Source organism: Carettochelys insculpta, chromosome 5 (genome assembly GCF_033958435.1).
Source record: "Carettochelys insculpta isolate YL-2023 chromosome 5, ASM3395843v1, whole genome shotgun sequence".
Lineage (NCBI taxonomy): Eukaryota > Metazoa > Chordata > Testudines > Carettochelyidae > Carettochelys > Carettochelys insculpta.
This window is the reverse complement of record NC_134141.1, coordinates 90714993-90735244: the sequence shown is the minus strand read 5'-3', so window position 1 is coordinate 90735244 and position 20252 is coordinate 90714993. Positions and strand designations below refer to the sequence as shown.

The 20252-nt window shown below is 36.8% G+C and overlaps 1 protein-coding gene across 3 annotated transcripts in view; it reads right to left on the bottom strand.

The window, feature by feature from the left end:
* ADAMTS6 (ADAM metallopeptidase with thrombospondin type 1 motif 6) overlaps nucleotides 1–20252 on the bottom strand; it is a 253068-nt gene that overhangs the window by 98618 nt on the left and 134198 nt on the right. For 2 of the 3 annotated variants that reach the window (XM_074995514.1, XM_074995516.1), the window contains 2 exons: nucleotides 15755–15896; nucleotides 4264–4371 (listed from right to left, as the gene is read on the bottom strand). In XM_074995514.1, the coding sequence (XP_074851615.1) occupies nucleotides 4264–4371; nucleotides 15755–15896 (250 nt within the window). The remainder of the gene's footprint in view (nucleotides 1–4263; nucleotides 4372–15754; nucleotides 15897–20252) is intronic. The other variant, XM_074995515.1, reaches the window with a different exon arrangement.

Sequence of the window (20252 nt, the reverse complement as noted above, 5' to 3'; positions counted from 1 at the left end):
TAAAATATATTACAAAAAGACCATAATTATCCCCAACCAATCATTGTAGAAACAGGAAATTCAGCATTCAAGTTAAACTTAAAAGAAATCTAAACAAGTTAAAGCATGGAATTGTAGCATTTAGGACACACAACCTTAGTGCCAACCCTGTTGTGACACCATACAATAGCTATACAATTATAATTAAGGCATTTAATATTTATTTTTACAAATTAAACTGATTTTAATGTCATATTACAATTTCTTTTTATTTTTCATTTTGCTTTCACTGCAGGGCACACTTAAAGTTGCTAATAAGCTCTAATTGCATATTTCTGTTCCTTAGCATATATGGCTTTCTTTTTAATTTAATCTTATATGTGCATTTCCTTGGTTTATAAGACTTTGATCTAAGATAGTCACAGTATCTTTGTAATGTATTCTACCCTACACTACTGGTATATATGAACAATCTTAACTCCATTTTAACAATTTTTGTTGGGGAACTTCTGTTTTTTAATTAAAAATTATATAAAAACAAGAAATTGAATGAGAATATTATCATGTGGTATTTTTTAAAAATCTGATGATAAAAAGTAAGAATCCTAAATTTTATTTTAACTTTTCTGGCCAGATGTACTGGTGTTCTCTGGTACATCATACCATTCTGGAATACTACAGAACAGTCAAACTATGTTTACTGCTTCTTTTTTTTTCTTCTTCTATCTATGTTATTAACTATCTGTGCTATTCTGCTATAAAGATAACGCCAGGTGCTAAAGAGAGAGGGAGAGAGAGAGAGAACTTCTTTTTCATACAAAACTAAGAAGTTGAATTTAAGTGCAAAAATCATCTTAAAGTCAGTGATGGTGCTGCAACTGTAGGTTTCATAACATTGTTAATTTATGTGTAGTTCAGTATCCAGCAAGTAAGCTTTCTATTGACACTTCTTTCTGTACAGTGTATTTACACTTTGTGGGCAACAACCTCTTATTTAAAACCTAAGCCATTCATACTGTTCATTTACAATTTTCTGAGTTAAATTTAATGCAAGAACCTTGCAGGGCCAGATTAACTATATTTTGGGGTCAAAACATGGAGTCACCTGCCCTAGGCTGAAAACCCTACAGCAACTTTCTTAATCTGGCTCTGGACACTTGGCTGTGTACCCCTTACACTGTCAATTATATCAATTTCCAAGGAATAACCTATTGACTGACTTTCATTACCACAATCATCAAAATGTGCTTGTAGATTAAGGAAAACAAAATAATGGGAAAAAACTTGGATGCAATGTAATCAAGGAGAGCAGAAGTGATCAAGATGTAGTGGGAGGCATGATTTAAAAGCAGTTTAAATCAGCAGTAATAGTTCAACCCTGTACATAAATACCTCAAACAATGATGAACAAAGTGTCTACAAATAAATCTCAATAGTTATCTTCATCTGAAAATGGGTTCATTACCTTCTTTACCTTCAGTACCTTCTTTTGCTTGTCTGTAACTTTTATCATGGCATGCAATTCATCACCTCTTTCAAATCTGAAGCAGATTGTGAGGACTTTGGTAAACTGACTAAAGTAAGTCCAGACTGATAAGCTTAAGAAAAAGTTAATGCTTTTTGAGTTGCTTAAATATAATGACAAAAACGTATGACAAATGTATAAATGCATGAAAAATAATAATCCTAGAGAGTTTTAACATAGTACATTTTATATATGTAATATTATGCAGTAGCAGCATCAGAACACCTGCAGTGCATGACATAAGGACAAAAGATAATATCTAAGGCTCCTACCTTAACTAAATCTGGCTGGGTTTTCACAGGGAAAGCAAAAGGCACAATTCTGGCCCAGGGTGACACCTTGCCAAATTTCAAGTCCCTGCACCGAAGCATGGCAAAACTAGAGCTTCTCAATAAAGGAACTGTAAGAATTTTTACATTGGAAGAACTATTATTCTCTAATGTCTTTGTCAGAAATAGATGAACTATTTCTATTTAAACTTCCAAAGCAGGCAGAATTTGCATAACAATTTCAGCCAAACGGTTAAAGTTTGGCAACCTTATTGAAAACAGGGCCTTGTAATAAAAACTTTAGGTATTCTTAATTACAGATATTGCTGCCAGCTCTGCAGATAGGCCATTACTACACACTCTTGAACAACAGAGTAAATTCTGCTCTTATTTATATCATTGTAAATATGGAGTAATGTCACTGACTTAACACATTTGCTCAGAATTTACCCCCCATTAAACTGAAAGCAGAAACTGGTTTTCTGAATATGTTTAAATACAATTCGGCTTTTTAGCATAGATACTGTCCTGTTATATTATTGGACTGTGCCTAGTTCAGTGGGGCCCAACTTAGTAGTGGCCTTCAAAATACATGTTGTTGTTGTTGTTACAAATAACAACAGTAGGTATTACTGAAATGTAAGCTATTGTTGTCTCCTTAGTGTGTGGAAAATAACTACATGCTTGGAAAGGATTTGTGCTTTACGGCTTTTTGCTATCAGAGATTATTAATTTACAGGATACAGTACTTTGAAGCTTCAATTCACAGATGAGCTTCTTTACTGTTTCATGTGATGGATAATTTTACATTTGCAAAAAAACACATGCTCCTGTGACTTCTACAATGATGGAATAAGTCATTGATGAGGTGACATGATATTTTATAGCAAAGAGGATGATTTCAACCTCTGGCAAATGGACTCTAATAGTGTTTTAAAGCATCTTTACTTCATCACTGTAGTTTTGTGAGTTTAGACATAGAAAGAGAGGTAAATTGATTCTAATCACTGGCAAAGGCAGATGATTCCAAAGTAAACCTAGACTACTGATTATAAATAAGGATGGTATCATTTTGTGTTACTCTAATAAACAGTCATTTCTGGTAACCTGAAGATCTCCATATTTTTTTAGCTAACTGTAAATACTACTTTAATGATCTCAAAGAAATGATTTAACATGGTTTACCAATACTTCTAAACTCAGCATGTTCTGAATCAAGTCACCAGCAAGGATTAATAAGGTATGACAGCTCCCCAAAAGCTTTTATTCTCTTTATTTAAGCATCAGATGGTAATCCGAAATGTAGTGCAGTTTTTTTAAACTAGCTCAGCTAATATGGCAGAGTCAGAGTCAGAACTGAGGAAAGATGACAGTAGTCATTGTTAGCATAAATCCATCTGGAGCAGTAAATTTTAGGGACTGTTCTGCAAATGTAGCTTTGGCAAACTCCCAGGAAATTATGGTAATGGTTCTATAGAATTACTCTTGTCAATTTGAGCAAGCCTAAGTAAAGTGTGTATTAACTTGCAAATGAAACTCAAGTTATTTCAAGTCTGTGTCTCTATTCAGTAAATTCATTTATTTTAAAATAATTTCTGTTTTAGCTTATAAGTTCTGAATAGACTCTGGCCTCTAGTTATAAAATAAATTTTCAGCCATAAAACCTTTCCATGGAAAAAAATAAATACACATCTTTACTAACCAAACAAAGTATTACATTTTTATTAAAAATATGCATGTGCAGACATATATACACAGATTTTGTAGACCTGAGACAAAAGAAAATAAATCTGTGTGTATCCCCATTGTAAGAATTACTTTCTACAGCTATCACCGTTAAACCTTATTATCTGCAAGTTTATCAGCTCTCATGGAAAAGTCCTTTAAAACTGAGTAGTTATGAAAACAACAGGGTTTTATAGAAACAACTCTAAAAGCCAAAACAGCTGTCAGTGGTAAATGTGGGACCATAAAGGACTCTTTTACTCTGACAGCGTTTTTTTTTAAACGCCTGAGTGATTTGGCTTATTGCTGAAAGAATATTTTTTCTTTGAGCAAAATAAAAACTTTCAGTCTCCAGATATATGTCATACCTCATTCATGAAAACACGATGAGCCCAGAGTTAAAATAATTCGTTATGGAAGAGTACTATAGAATTTAATAAAGATGAAACCAATAGCGTTTTTATGGAAATTTTATTTGAAAACCAAAAGAATTTGATAGAGTCTAGTACCCTTTCTGCATATTTTTCCAGCCACCCTACAGAATTCTATAACAGGGATCAAATTCACATTAAATTATAGATACTGCTTTTTTCAAATAATATTTTCTATCAAATTATTTAGGACTTTTCCACTAGGCAGAAGGTCAATATGTAAATATATTCTGAATTAGTGCATGTCATCTAAGCATCAAAGAGTAAGCACTTTCAGTTTTTCATTTTTGCAGTGTTTCAATTTCTCCTAAAACAATAAATCATTTAAACTCACCCCTTTCTCAATGCTCCCTGTCTGGCAAAGAGTACCCTCAGCTGCTGGAATGCTGTTAGTAACACAGCGGTTACTTTTGCTGAGGCACCAGAGCTCTCTACACACTTCCTAGGAAAGAAGGCAAGAGCAAGTTGATCAGAGTAACAGTCTAAAATTGTTTCCAGTCCTCCTACAAAAGTGTGCGCGCACACACACGATTTATTTTGAATAGAGATAATAAGAATGGATAGAATTTTTATATATGTATTTTAAAAGAGTTTGGAAACTATATTGGCGCAATTTCAAAGCCACTATACTTTGCCTAGGAATATTCTGCCAACAAAATCTGGCAGCATCAGCTGTAGATTACAAAAATGTGTCTTCCATGTTTCCATGGAAGTGATGTTCTGACACAAGCAGAACCCTCTGCTTAACACTAATACCGTATTTGATGCCTTTAAAAAAGAAGTCTTACTGTCTGCTTCTGCATCCTCATTGCCTTACCTATCCACCCCAAATATCAATTGTAGAATGATAACTTTACTTCTGAAATACAAAACAGCAACAATGTATTTTATTCCCATGTTTTAAATGACAAAGGTTCTGAGCTTACAGTTACTAAAATAATTATGTAAATTTTGCAACAATTGAATGTTAAATATTGAATATTAAATATCTAAATTAAAGATTTCTTTTAGACCTCCCAGATTTATAAATGAGATTTTCATATTTGTGGTATCAAACAAATCAATATAGTTTTTCTTGTAAAATACTATGACTTTTGCAGTTGAAATTCTGTTAATTTAAATTAGCCCAGATTTGTTGACCATTACAGTACACTGCAAAAGTCAGATATTTCTAGGGCTTCTGAGAAGAGTTGAAGGCTAGGGATTTGACCTAAACACCTCTGAAGCCTTTATCAGTCTTTCCTGTCATTTCAATGACTTTTGGATCATGTTCTTTATGTGGAATGGAAAGGGGGATATAGTGCTTTTGTATTCATTGGTTTGTGCGATAATTTTTGTTTTATGCTGGGAGGTGATATCTTTGAACGGATGGGAATCTAATGTTGTGAGAGTGTGTAGACCTTAATAATAGATGGAATTTATTTTTTTTTTTACTGTTAACCCCAAAGAAGCAATTTTTAAATTTCAAATGTAAAGATAAATAATCAGACAGATGTTTTAATGATCCAGTGCAATTATTATTTCTACTATAGATCTTTTAATGATACAAACACATACATAAAGAATTAAAGGAACAGGAGGTATCAGTAAGTCAAAGATACTAGTCTACTGTCCACTCAAAATTTACTGGTTCCCTGAAGAACCTACTATCAAACCTCATTATGGTCCGTCTTTAACAAAAGTTCATATTTAAAAGGAGTTAAAATTTCCATTCTGAAGCAATTTATCTTACCTTTCACATTTTATAACAATATTACTACAAATACGGTGTAGTTAATTAAGTTTTCTGTCTTCCACACCTACATTAAAGGTGCATTTATATGTACCTTGCTTGTAAAAATTACTATACTTCATTATAAGATTCAGTTTTCTTCCATTATACTACATTCAGAAATATTCCTGTACATATTTATTTATTAATGGCTATAGTAGTGGTCCTTTCCACTGAATATTAGTAACTTAGACTCCAATCTTGCAGGCCACCCCAAATGGAAAAATCCCCACTTAAGTAATGAAAATTAGTGAGAGACGTGCACAGAGAATGTTTGCAGGATTGGGTCCCTGCTATATTTTTCTTCAATGTTGGTACAAATAGTGAATATTAAAGGAATGATTTTCTCAAAAACTTTGCAGTGGAATTGACCTGTTGGGGGATAAATACTGAGAACCTCAGAAAACCAAAAAAGCCGTCCTGTAGCACTTTTAAGACTAAGAGGTGATGAGCTCCCGTGGGACTCAGCCACTTCTTCAGATCTGGAAATTCTGAATGTGAGTGTGTCCCACCAAAGCTCATCACCTAATAAATTATTTTGTTAGTTTTTAAAGTGCTACAGGACTGTTATTTTTTTGTTTTGTGAAGATAGAGAGTAACATGGCTACCTCTCTCAGAGAATCAGGGTTGTGTTATTTTCTAGAGCCTCTGTCCCACTTTTAACTGTATGGTCTGCACCCTGTTTGCATCCAGTTTAATTTTAAACCAGTTGAAAGTCACTTTCCTATTGCTTTTTGGAGCTCAACTGAAGTAGATGAGATTATTTAGAAAGTCAGATTACTGAATTAGTAGTGCTAGACCTTTTTTCATATTGATGCAAATGTCAAAGACATCTTACCTCATTTGTGATCATCCTGCATGTAACTACTTAGGTATGAGCCTGAGCAATTGAAATATTATTACTTAATATTTTAGTAACTCTTTTTAGGAGAGATGTTACCATGTCCAAAAGCAATTCTGATTTTTTTATGATAACAGATGGGAAAAATGCCTTAATTTTCAAAAATAGCCCCCTCCCCCACCACTGAAGTGTTTAAAATGCTAATTTAGATAATCTCATATTGAGAAAGACTCATGCCTTTGCTACACCTGAACTTCTCATGTGGGGAGCCAGGAACAGGGCTGCACCTCGCATGTGAGGCTCTCAGCTTCTCCCCATGCTGTGGAGAGCCTGGAAGAGGGCTGCAGTCCCGTGCATGAGGCTCCCAGCATCCGCAAGCCACAGGGCACCAGGAACAGGACTGCAGCGCTGCAGGTAAGGTTTCCAAATTCTCCACATGCTGCGGGGACCTGGGAATTGGGCTGCAGCCCCATGGGTGAGGCTCCCGGCTGTCCCAAGCTGCAGCCTGGAACTGGGCTGCAGCCCTTCCTTGAGGGGTGGGGTGGTTCTCCCTGGCTGGAGAGGCATCTACCCCAGGCACCAAGTCCCCCTTAAAATCTTAAAAAGGACTGTGGGGCACACACACTACCCCCCTCACCCCAGCATTCCCTGCCTTACTTATGGCACAGCCCCTGCAGGCTCCCTCTCCTGCTGCTGCCTACACATCTGGCTGGTCAGTACATGTTATGCATGCTCTCTGGCTCACACCTGGCATCTGCAACTGTGGCTGCACTGACCTAGGAAAAGGGAATACAGGACAATTAGCCCTTTGTTAAAATAAGTCGGGATGCCTTCCTGACTCCTGGAATATATGACTGTCCCCGCCAAAACAGGGCGGATGGTCACGCGAAGAATAAAGCAGTTACTATAGAAAGTTTGTGGGGGGGTGGGAGGGAGTGGGGTAATGGCTAAGGCAGGAGAACGCCATACAGGAAGGTTCTGTGTCTGCCTTTACTTCAGAGTTTCAAAATGTTCAATTTTGCAATCTGACTAGACAAGACAGAGGTTAAGGGGAAACAGAGAGGTGAATGGACAAAATGAACTGAGTCAAATAGCCAGTCAGTAGCACAGCAGGCACAGAACTAGGTCTGTCCTGAATTATACTTCAGAGCCACATCAGCTGACCATATTGCTTTTTAGAGAAGTTGTTTCAGAGTAATAGAGAACTCAATGCTTATTTGCCAGTGACAAGGTAATGGTTTTTGGTGGATTATAAAATCTCAAAATAATCAGTATTTTAAACATGGAATAAAATGCAAATAACTTTGAACACAGATGCATTGAAATCAGTTTGGATGAATGATACAGTGACATTCAGTTTCAAGGCTGCGCCTTCACATGTTTGATGAAAAATGTTTGATGAAAAGTAAGAAAATATATCATTTCCCTCTGGAACAAATTCTCAGTTATAGAGATACAGTGTATTTGGATTACTTCCTGATTAAGTTTGTTCGTTTGTCCCCTGCCCCACTATAGCTCCACAAAAAAAAAATTTTGGGCTGTGTACTAAGAAAAAGCTCTTTCAAATTTCAGAAATATCTCAAGATTCAAAATGTTTTTGAGATGCACATTGTCAGATGTGTATTGCTTAAAAGATCCTTGAAAAGAGGAAAAGCATAGACAGACAGACCAAAAATATACCACCTTGAAAAATTTATTTCTTGGTTTAGTAATTTCACTTTGATTAAGCTCTGTTTCAAAATGCAAACCAAACCATAAACATATGCCTTTAAAGAGGACTCCTGTCTCTAATCCATTTTTATTAATGATTCCAAACAGGACACCCCAAATTAGTTTGGTACAATTTTCTGGTAAGGAGAGGTGATCTCATGTCCCATTTCATTTTCTTTTGGCTGATGTACCATAACATGTGGTTTAGACATTTTTTCATATTGATGCAAATCTCAAAAAAATCTCACCTCATTTGTGATCATCCTGCATGCAACCTCACTACTTTTGTTTGCGCCTGAACAATTTTAATGTTTAAATTGATAGTTGGGCTCAGGTTGCAAAGTCTGGATTAGGATCTTAAACAGCCCAAAGATTTTATGTTTTTGGATACGGTGCTTTGATTGTTCCTTATAAAGGCAGAAGCCACTTACAAAAAGATTTGGATTCTGATTTGGATTTTAAACACCTTTAAATTCCAAGGTCATCTGAATTCAGATTCATGCTTTTCATACCTCTAGGCTACCAAACAGCCTAGCTATTAGTAAAATGAATTTCAGCACAACTTACACTTTTCAAAGTCTATCTTTGAACTTCAGATAACAACATCTATAGTTTCCTTCACTTATGTTTTACATGTACCACATTTGTACTTTACTATTAAGGGAGAAATGGTAATGGAACAAACTTTTTACCCATCCAGTGTCAGAGTAGCATTATTGAAGTTAAGAGTTATTAAACATTAAAAAAAACATTGAAAATTATGGAAGAGACTCTTTTCTACACACTACTTTGAGGTGTCTGAACAATACCAACTGTAGTACACAGATGAATCTTACCCTACAGTGTGTAACTACAAATAAATAACTTGGTAGGAGACCTAAGTTCCATTTCCAGCTCAGCTACTGGGCAATCTTGCACAAGTCCCTCCACTTCTGTTTCCCTATATGTAAAACAGAGATAATGGTGCTTACCTCATTTATAAAACACTCTAAGAGCCACAAATGAAAAGTTCTGTATAAGAGCTAAATAATATTATGAACCCAGTCTTTACTCAGAATTTGCTTCAGTAAACTCTGCAGAAGTCGCACATAAGGAATGAAATAATGAATTACATAAAACTAGCAAGGACTTTTCCTTATTAGTGTTTAAGAAGTACCCCCCATTTAAATAAATATAAGGAATTCTACTTTAAAAATCATGTCACATCACTCATTGTGCATATAATATTTTTATTTGTGAAAAATCATGACAAAACTAAGGCCTTAATCACCAAAACAGCACAATTTGTCATTCCATATAGAAAATTTAAAGAGAAATAAATAAAAATTTCTGTCTATTCTTTTAGATATTACAAGAGTTGTAAAAAGTATTTGTTTCCCCCAGCATGCTAATTCAAAAAAACAGAAGTTAAAAGACAGATACCTGTAATGTAACTCTACTGAATGAAATTGGAATTACACCGGGGATAAATCTGATTCAGGTTGTTCTTTATTTTCAAAGAAGTTTGGAAAAATTAGAAAGAAAGGCTTTAAAGAATTTTTATGGTTCACAAAGCATTCTGCACTCCAGGGCAACCCTAAACCGGGCACTAACTTTACTCTTTGATTACGGATTTGAGACACTCTCCTTGTTACCATTACCCTATCAGTAACATCTCTAAACAGCTGTTTCCAATAAGCCAGTCTGAAAACCATCTGAAAGCTCTACCCTGGAAAGGTCAGGGCCAGAGCCACTATTAAAAAGGATACTGATGTTTTATCACACAAAACAAAAACAAAAAAATCTACATAAGTTAACCCAATAGCCCTGCTCCTTTCTGGACATCAAATGAGGACACTATATCTTTTTCCCAACTTCAAATAGATCCTAATCCTGTTGCACAAAAAAGGATCATGGTAAAAGAAGGAAACAATCTAAAAGTTGATCAATGAGCTCAAAGTCAGTCACTGAATTTCTGGATGTAATACCTATTAATTTGTAAAGAAAACAATGGAAAATGTTTTAAAAATCCAGGAAACATAAACTGAAGTTGAGGCCTTTCACAAGATTAAGACAAGATAGATGACAACCTGTAACGGTGTATCTTAGGGCTCCATGACTTCAGTTTGGAATTCGGATGGTTGTATTTGCAGTAAATTAAACAAAGCTGAACCCATCTAGAGAAAAAAAACAGCAAATCAAATTATCTTCCTTTTGCCTACATGCTATAAATGAAGGAGCCGCTTTCTGTATGTCATACAGAGTTACATACAGACATTTTTAAATTATGAAACAAATAAACATCCTACATATTAATAATGATACAATGATGATAACACTGTAGCGCAATGAAAACTCAATAATAAACTCAATAATATGAGAAAGATCAACTTGTTGTGCTGCTTGCAAAATCTAGACTCAAACGAAAGTTTCGAAATAATATTCACTATAGAATTTAGTTTTTTTAAACCCCAAAATTTTCAGAAAAATAAAATGAGAAATACATTGACTCCAAACATGAATTAATGATACAGTTGGGATTTGAGCTTCTTTAATAAAATTTTTTTAAAAAATTGGGACTTCACATTCTTTCAGAATATAATAATCCATAATATGCTGCACCCTTTGATGAGCATTTGTTGAAATAGAGCATTAAAATATTTTTCTTGAATTATGACATGATTGAGAATTGCAAAAAATTCTGGCTGGCTTATCACCCTCACTACAAAAATATTACTTCCAACATGTTTAGAATTATGAGGGTGATTATGAATTGTGGGTGAACCTCAGACAGTTCGGAGGTTTTGCTCAGTTCAGATAAGCACCCAAAAGTTAATATTTTAATGCTCTATTTCCATAAATGCTCATTAAGTTGTGCAGCATGTTATAAATCAAAACATGATGAAGGAATGTGAAGTGTCCTTCTTAAACTTAGATGATGTATGGATGTTACATTACCATCTCATTTGACTAAATATTGAGTGCTTATCTGAACCTTTCCAAAACTACAGAGGTTCCACACAATAAGTCAGACTGAGACAAACACCTTTTCTTTCAGACCCATACAGTATTTCTTATTCCTGTCTCAATCACCTCATAGCCTCTGAACTGTCATTTATGGCTCCAAATCCACTTTGTAATCTTCTACCCTTCTATGACCCCCACCCTGTTTCGCTACTGGCTCCCCTAAAATTGAATTACAGGGCCTATATGCCTTAGTGGTATAACCTACATTTAACGTCTGTGTGCTTGGGTGTACATCTTTAAAGGTAAGGAGAGATGGACACAGAAGCTGTGTCTATACTACAGAGTTTTGTCAACAGAAGGTGCCTTCCGTCAACTTAACTCAGGGAGCATCTACACACATAAAGCATTCTGCCAACAGAGTCTCAACAGAACTCTGCTTTTGCCTTGACAGTGTTATCTCTCAAAAAATTGAGAAATAACACTCTTTCGACAGAGTTCTGTTGACTGAAGTGCATTGTAGACACTTCTGTTGACAGAAGGGGCTTCAAATTCATGGAGCTGCCCTGTCTGCAGAGCTTCTGATCAGAGATTCTGTCAGCAGAGTGGATTGCTCTGTTGGTCTCCTTTCGTGTGTAGATGCACTCTGTCTGTTTCTGTCGACACAACTGTGCCAACAGACGTTACTGTCGACAGATGCTTCTAAGAGTAGACGTAGCCAGAAATGTTTGGTGGTGAAAGTGGGAGTTGTATCAAGGTGGTGGATGATGTTGCCTTAATGGGAGTCTGTAAGGGAAAAGATGGAAAAGAATAAAAAGCATCAGAAAAAGTCAAGTCTATGGTCCTCTTTTTTAGACTCTATTCTAATCTTAAAAGATGTAAGTACACGTCAAGAACAGAACAATGGTCCAAACTAGTTTTGAAAGCAAAACTGTAACAGAATTCAATAATTTTGAATTGGAAAACCCTGCATGATGGGACCCTTCCTGATACAATATTTTGCACTTAATAACCAAGACACTCTCACCTTAAAAATAATAGATTTTAGGGAGCCTACAATGATAAAATAGAATGTTAAAAGCTCAGGCTGCCTCTCAGTCTACAAAAAAAACTTTTACAGCATGCTAGGAGATTAAGGTGGGAAGAGATCTCAGGAGGTCATCTGGTCCAACACCCTGCACAAAGTAGGACCAACCATAACTAAATCATTCAAGAAAGGGCTTTGTCAAGCCAGGCCTTAAAAACCTCTATGGATAGTGATTCCACCACTTCTCTAGGTAACCCATTCCAGTGCTTCACTATCCTCCTAGTAATTTTTCCCCCTAATATCCAACTTTGACCTCCACTATTGCAACTAGGCACCACTGTTCCTTGTTCTATCATCTGCAACCACTGATAACAGCCTAGCTCCATCCTCTTTGGAACCCTCATTCAAGCAGTCGAAGACTGCTATCAAATCCCCCTCACTCTTCTCTTTAACATAGATTTATGAAGTAGATACAAAAAATATTAAATCGGGGCCCAGCAGAATAATTTGGGCTCTTCTAAAAAACACAAGTGTTACAGGTAAAATGTGACTTCAGTGTGATAGGAATCAAGCGGAAAACAAGGTCACAATTTAATGAATTAGAAAGAATTCAATAGGAACTTATGAAAACATAATTCAGAGTATATCTCATAATGTCAACGCGTGAGGGAATGAAGAGAAGGTTCAAATTGTCTGTTATTCAGGTGAAGACCTTGGACAATTTCTCTCTCTCTCTATTTTTCTTTTTTTTTTTTTTTTTCCAAAGCATCCCCTTAAAATGTGCTCTTGTTTTCTCACATTTATTTCCACTCTCAAGAAGACCTCAAGTTAGGCTAACAGAGTATCTTGTCAACATCATTTAGATGGGGTAGGTTACTTGTATACAACAAGGAACACTTCATTCACCACAAGTTGTAGGTCATGCTACTTCAGGAGCATTTCTAAATATATAAATATAAAACATACATAAGTAAATGTGTGACAATACATTACTTTTATGCCCCCTGAATATTTAGAGTATCCCACTATGACTTCTACTGTAACTTGAATCCTTTTGTAGTTTTAATTTCCATTGAAAGAAGTACATAGAACTAGGAAAAATTGCTGCCCAGTCATTCTTCCCCACCTTTTTTTTTTTCTGGATTTGGTCATTTCCTTTTTAGTTTACATATTCTGATACTGTACAGTGAGACCAGCTGCCAGATTAAGTTCTGTTCTTAAAATTCAGGCAAGCCACATATAGGCCTCAGCTTTCCCTTGCACTGCGATCTACTCAAGGTAGGAAACATAATGGGAATGGACAACAGAAGGCAGAGAACTGGTTTCTCAGGGAAGGTGCATCTGTTAAGGCATGAGTATCAATGCCCCTTATTAAATGCTCCAGTAATTTCTACTGATGACAATCAGGTTCATGCCTCACAACTGGCTCCCCAAAAACAGCAGAGGCACAGTTAATCCAGCCACTGCTGGAAAGTCTATTTGGTAGGAAACCTGAGTGTTCTTGAGTTCCAATGTAATGTATGAGTGCCCATGGGATCTTAGGTATGCTGTTGAAAGTAGCAGGATCACTCCAATGTGAGAATGTGCACTCTGGCTGTCTGTTATAAGGCAGTGTACATGCTTTCTACTGCAGTTTGCATGAACTGAACTTCATCTCCCCTCAGACATACACGAACAAAATGCAAACAAGAACTGTGACATTTGAGTTTCATGGTATCTTAGCTGAAAAACTGACTGGAAAGTTTAGTTACACATATTGCATCATGACCAACAAGAGAAAGATGAGTCCCTGCTGAAGTACATTCCCTGAAGTATGGACAAAACTCTGTTCTTAGACGTGCATAGATGGCTCCTGCTGATTTCAACAGAAGTAGGCATTTGAACCTTTAAAGGAGCAGCAGCCAAAGAGGCAATTAGTATACTAAAGAATGACTAAGCACTATCCGTAAGTCCACATTAGCAGTCAACATCTTCACAGATAATAAAATGCACCACACAAAACCAACCATATGCATAAAGTGCTAACCTCCATAAAAATGTCTGAGGTTTTAGCCACTGACCAAACTATCTGTGGCCCAGTTCTACGACTAGATGCAAACCAGTAATAAAGCTATGAATTATTTTAAACCGCAAAACCCACAGTTAAAGTCATGCATCTTTCAAGTATTATTTACAGGGAGCCTGACAACCCCTGCAGGCACCCAGCCAAGGTGGGGGAAGTAGTGGCTCCATGCTCTTGAAGGGGCAGAGCATCAGGCAGAAGGGCATGCCCTTGAAAGGGGCAGAACATCAGCCCTCCACGCCATCCAGTGTAGCATTGTTGCCCTGCTTCCAATGCCCTATATGATCAGCCTAGGATCCATCCCAAGATTAATACTGATTTATCACCCAAGGATTATTCAAAATGAACTCTCTCTGTATTTTAGCTCTATCAGAAGTGATTATTGCAAATGTTATGATTACATGATGTTATTTGAATTGTCTAATCATTTTAATTTTCTTTCATATATGATGACAAATTTAAAATATAAATTATAAAATAGACTTTTTTAGTTTTATTCAGATTTAATCTAAAGATATTGAATATATATTGACTATCACTGACAATAACATCATTTAACAGATGTAATCTTGGGCTGCAAGATTTTCTTTAAAACAATATTTTAATATATTTTTAATGAACTGTATAAAACAGTAATGCCCAAATAGCTATTGCTATCTCTATTCTAAATGCAACTGAAATTTGGTGGCGGGAGAATAAATCTTTCACTCTCTACCATTCTCATCAGCAGCTACTTTTGTGTCCTTTCTGGCCATTTAGTTTCTTATTACTCTATGTTCTTGCCTTTTCTTAGTAAGAGATTTGATCAGTGTGTGAAACAACCTGAATGCCAGCAAATATGAACTGAAACAGACAGTCTGGCAAAAAAGAACAAGTAGAAAATGACCGCAAAATGTAAATGTAAATTAAAAATGAAAGCCTGCATCACAAACTTCATATTTCAAGATCTGACATATTGGAACCTGAGTCTGTTCCCCCTGGAAGTCAATAGCAGTTTTCCAGTTGACTTCAAAGAAAGCAGTACTGAGCTTTGTGAGCTATTTTGCATGCCTTACTTAAACAATATTTATTCAATTAATTAACATAAAGAGAGACACACTTTCGAGCTTACAGAGAACTCTTCTTAAGGTCAGGCTCTGTGTAAGCTTGAAAGCTCTTCTTTCTCACCTACAGAAGTTGGTCCAATAAAGGATATCGCTTTCTAATATCCTGGGACTGACACAGCTACAACACTGCATACATGCATTATTACCCAAACATTTGGGAATATAGTATATACAAATGACTCAAGCAAAAGATGCAGCATAAGGATTAAAACTTCCTGCTCTTTATTTTTATACACACTGTACTGCGTGGATTACTTTAGGAAAACTGTGTAACTCAATATTGCATCTAACTAAATTGTTTGTCATGAAAGAATAAATACAAATGACTAATCAGAACACTGAGCATAAGGATTAAGACTTCTTACCCCATATTTACATTGACGTGATGTTGCTCCATACTGGAAGCGACACTGTTCATCAGCATCATACACCTGACCTGGGGCCACAGCAGGATAAAGAAAGTCACGCTTGGGAGGCTCATTATCAAGGCAAGTACCACGGCCTGAACTGTTCAACATAAAGGACCAAAGGAATTAGGAACTCTATTGACTGTTAATCACAGTTATGATATCATGTATTTAGTTCTTAGTTTTAACAGCATTGGGTGTGTGAAACAGATAAGGTTGCAAATAAACAAACAGTGATATAGTACACCCATAGTGAAAAATTATAAATTAGGAGGGAATTAAGAGATCAGAATAATTTCTCATGAGTTAATATTAATTAACAAAAATACTCATTTTAGACAATTAAATGGATTTAATATTATCTTTAAAATTTAAATAATTTCTGAGCCACACAAGACTGATTTTCATTTCTATTCTAAGCCTATTTGTTCTATTGAAAACATAACTACTTCCCAATGTAGAATAAAAAGCAAAACAAGACACCAATAAAAGAAATATAGTGGAACCCTTCAGGGTCTATGCACTGATCCTACCAAGTGAAGCACTTGTACAACCTTATAAATGGCAGTATTCCACTGTCTTTTGTGGATATATTTAAGGCTTGGTCTACATTTAAAAAAAATAGGTTGAACCAGCTACATCACTATGGGGTATGAAAAATTCACATTTCTGAGCAACTTGGCTAAGATGACCTAACCCCCTGTGTAGACACTGATGTTGACAGAAGAATTCCACCATCAATCCAGTTGCCATCGCTCAGAGATATGAACTCCTTCCATCAACTTAAGTAGTATCTTACACTGAAGTGCTTCAGCTTTGCTGCTGTATCATTTCAAGTATAGACAAGTCCCAAGTGTGCAAAGGTATGCTTAAGTGTTTGCAGGATTAGGTCCATAATCTATATTCTTCTAGCTGGGCAAAGAAATAGATACTGTGATAAAAACTGTATATGGTCTTTTAGCATGCCAATAAGAGGTGAGGTGAATGACAAAATATGTATGAAGCCAAAGGTCTCTGATCGAATGCATGAGTAGGATTTAGTCTGACTAAATCACATTTCAGCAAAGATCATTCTTGAAAAAGTTAATGTTTGCTTTTTTATAATCACTGCTGTTTTTTTTTTTTTTTAAAAGTATGCCCGTATTCAAAAATAATATTTTAATGCAGTGGAACAAATAATATAAAGGAAGCCAAAAGTCAGACAGAGTTCCTTTGTTAGAAAGCTCTATAGTTTGCTAAATATGATTGTTCAAGTTTATTCAGTTAGTGTGAATAAAATACGACAGATGCTTTTTACTTTAATTTCACACGTGAATAAGGTAGGATTTTAAAAGAATTTCTATGCCAACATTTAAAAAAAATTTCTAACATGCCTGTAAAATTTGCCAACGCTTTTGTTTTAGGATTTTCTCTGCCCCACCTCCCCACACATAAAGCTTTTCCATGCATCTTGGCAAAGGAAAGTAATATCACAAATGAATATTCTACACATATTATTTTGCACAACTCAAATTTTCATTATTTCTAGTGGGAGATAAACTAGAGTACAACACCCTTTAATTATTCATTGCACTGTCTCAATTTTTAACCTTAATTTATTTATATTTTCTGCAGTAGAAAACTTTGAACATTCAAAACGGCAACTATCAATGAAGGCATCAGTCCTGTAAACACAAGAGTATCTTTATGCAGTTAAATAGTAACAGAGAGAGAGCCATGTTAGTCTGTACTCCAACAAAACAAAGCAGCAGAAATGTAGCACTTTAAAGACTAACAAAATGATTTATTTGATGATGAGCTTTCATGGGACAGAAAAAGCTGTCCACAAAAGCTCATCACTTAATAAAAAGTGGGTCTGTCCAACGAAAGCTCATTACCAAATAAATCATTTTGTTAGTCTTCAAAGTGCAACATTTCTGCTGCTTTGTTTTTATGCAATTAGTAATACCAGTTAAAGAAATGAATTTATTCACAAGTGTAAAGTTATTCACATTCACAAATGTGTGCAGGATGAGGGCTCAAAATCTTTCCCCCAATCCATCTTCAGAACACCAGAGGAAAATGATTCTGAGATAAAAATCAGAGCCCATTCATCTCTAAGCCAATTTTAGTGTAAAATTTTCTTTTCTTTTTTTAACACGGCACCTGTGGGTGAACCTGATCTTACATTTCCTGTGCACCCAAATTCTCAGTGTTCGCACTGATCATACTGGGTGAGGAAAGAGAACAGTCCTGTATTTAAATAGGGGAGAGGCATCACCTGTCTCTGTACTCCTTGTTCAGACAAACTTTAAATGGTAATTTCGTTTAAATAAGCACTGACGGGTTGTGCATCCACCACAGGGGAGGCCAATAATTTTTGTTCGGAGGGCCACTCCAAGATTACACTAAGTGGTCAAGGGCCACACTTTTCTATAGAGTGGGTGTGGAGTCTGGGATGGAGGTTGATTGCAGAAGGCAGCTTGGGTAAGAGATTGGTTGCAGGAGAGAATGGGGTGTCAGAGAGGGAGTTTGGGTGAAGGAAGGGGTTGTGACCTGGGGCAGGTGCTTGGGAGATAGGGTCTGGGAGGGGTATAGATGTAGAAGAGGGTTGTGGCCTGGAGGGGAATGTAGAAGAAGGTGCAGGGTCTGGGAGGGAGTTGGAAACTAATGCCAGAGGCAGGCTGTGGTTGGGAAGTGCTTACCTAAGCAGCTCCTAGCCAGCAGCACTCTCAGGCAGGCTACCCTGTCTGCCAGCAGTGCCAGCCCACTGGCTGTTCCATGTGAGCCTTCCTGGGGCATTGTATTTGGACAGTTTAGGATAGCTTGTAGTCAGAAGCTCCTTCCTCCAGCCTGCTCACTCACTTTTGGTAGCTGCCATGCCTCTCTGCTTCCCAATCCTTTTACCCTCCCGACTGTGAAGAGACTTCCTATCAGCAGTGGCTGGTGTGGTCTATTTTAACCCTTTAGATCAGTGGCACTCAGAGGCACCACAAGCCCCGGTGCAAGGTGGAGGGGGCCAGCTCCATGCCTCAGAAGGGGCGTGGCCAAGGGCAGAAGAGGCAGGGCCCTAAGGCATTTGGCCCTCAGCACTGCCCAGACTGCAGCACTCCATCTCCACTCCCAACCACACGCAGCAGTGCTACCACAGCAATTCAAAGGGATCCAGGGCTTTGGCCACTGCAGCTGCCCCTTTAAAACACCAGACTTGGGCTAATTACCCCTTTGCTCCCCCTATCGGTGGGCCTGCTTTAGACACTAGGGTAACAAACGGTCCCTGAGACCGATGATACCTACATACCAGCATTCAGTGCTGGAGGACAATTCGCTCTTAGATCCAACAGTATATCAACAGAGCAGCAACCATGTTGTCATCCACTTATATGGCTTTGAATGGCACTGTTCTCACTTTGCCAGATTAAGTTTTAGCACATGGCATCTAATGTCTTCCTGGATTGCAGAAATCACTTTTTCTGAAGAAACCATACAGTTAGCATGAGCCAGGGAGGGGAGAACGTAGACGTGTTCACCAGATCCAGGTATCACAGGTTCTTCACCGAGTCGGATGCTATGAATGTAAAAATCTCTCTTGATCTGGCAATTTTCTATATGACTAAGTAGAATGGGAAGGGAGAAAAGGTAAAAGTAGATTGACAGTCTAGGGAAATAAATAGGGCATTTGCTTCCTCTTGCTTCTTTGTACATGCTGAAATATTTTGGGACTTGCCTGCTTTTCCTCAGTGCCATAAGAACCATGTAAGTCTTGTCCTATAAATAGACAGGCGAAGACCTGGAGTGGGGGAAGTTAACGCATATCTGCTTTGAGTCACCTGCTATTTGTTCATGCAGTGACCTATGCTATTTATTTTTCTCACTGTGGACCAATGATAGAATGATAGGACTTTTCAGCCAACATGATCAGTGGATAATTTATTTTTAGTAGTAGCTTCTTTGGAAATTCACTATCTTTTTGCGTCTCCTTCGTGGTGGATACATATCATGGTTGTGGCACTGTGTAAGATAATTACTGCTGAATTTTTTTAGCTTTTCTTGGAAGTATAACAAAAGCAAGCCTTTAACAGTTTTACTTCTTCTTAGCTAATAAAAGTGACTAATCCATTTAAGTCTGCCTTCCTATTGAACTGGGTTTGTTCCCTCAATGACAAGGTTTAGCGTCTCTGGGTCTGTTCCTGTTGCAATCTTAGAAGCCATCTGGACCTCCCCGGGGTAGTTTTTTGTTTTTTTTTTTGCTGTAGCTAAAGAATGTTGGCTGTTTTATAATTCTTCCCTGGAAATAAATCTCCCAATTAAAGGCAGAATTTCTAGACAGATTTTGAAGGAAACAGGGCACTTTTCCATGATGCTGAGGTGATGAGGCAGCCATGATTCCAGAATTCTATCAGATTGTTTTATATATCTTGCCCCAAGTGCAAGCAACTGATCCCAAAACTGGGAGACTCAGTCAATTCAAACTCCT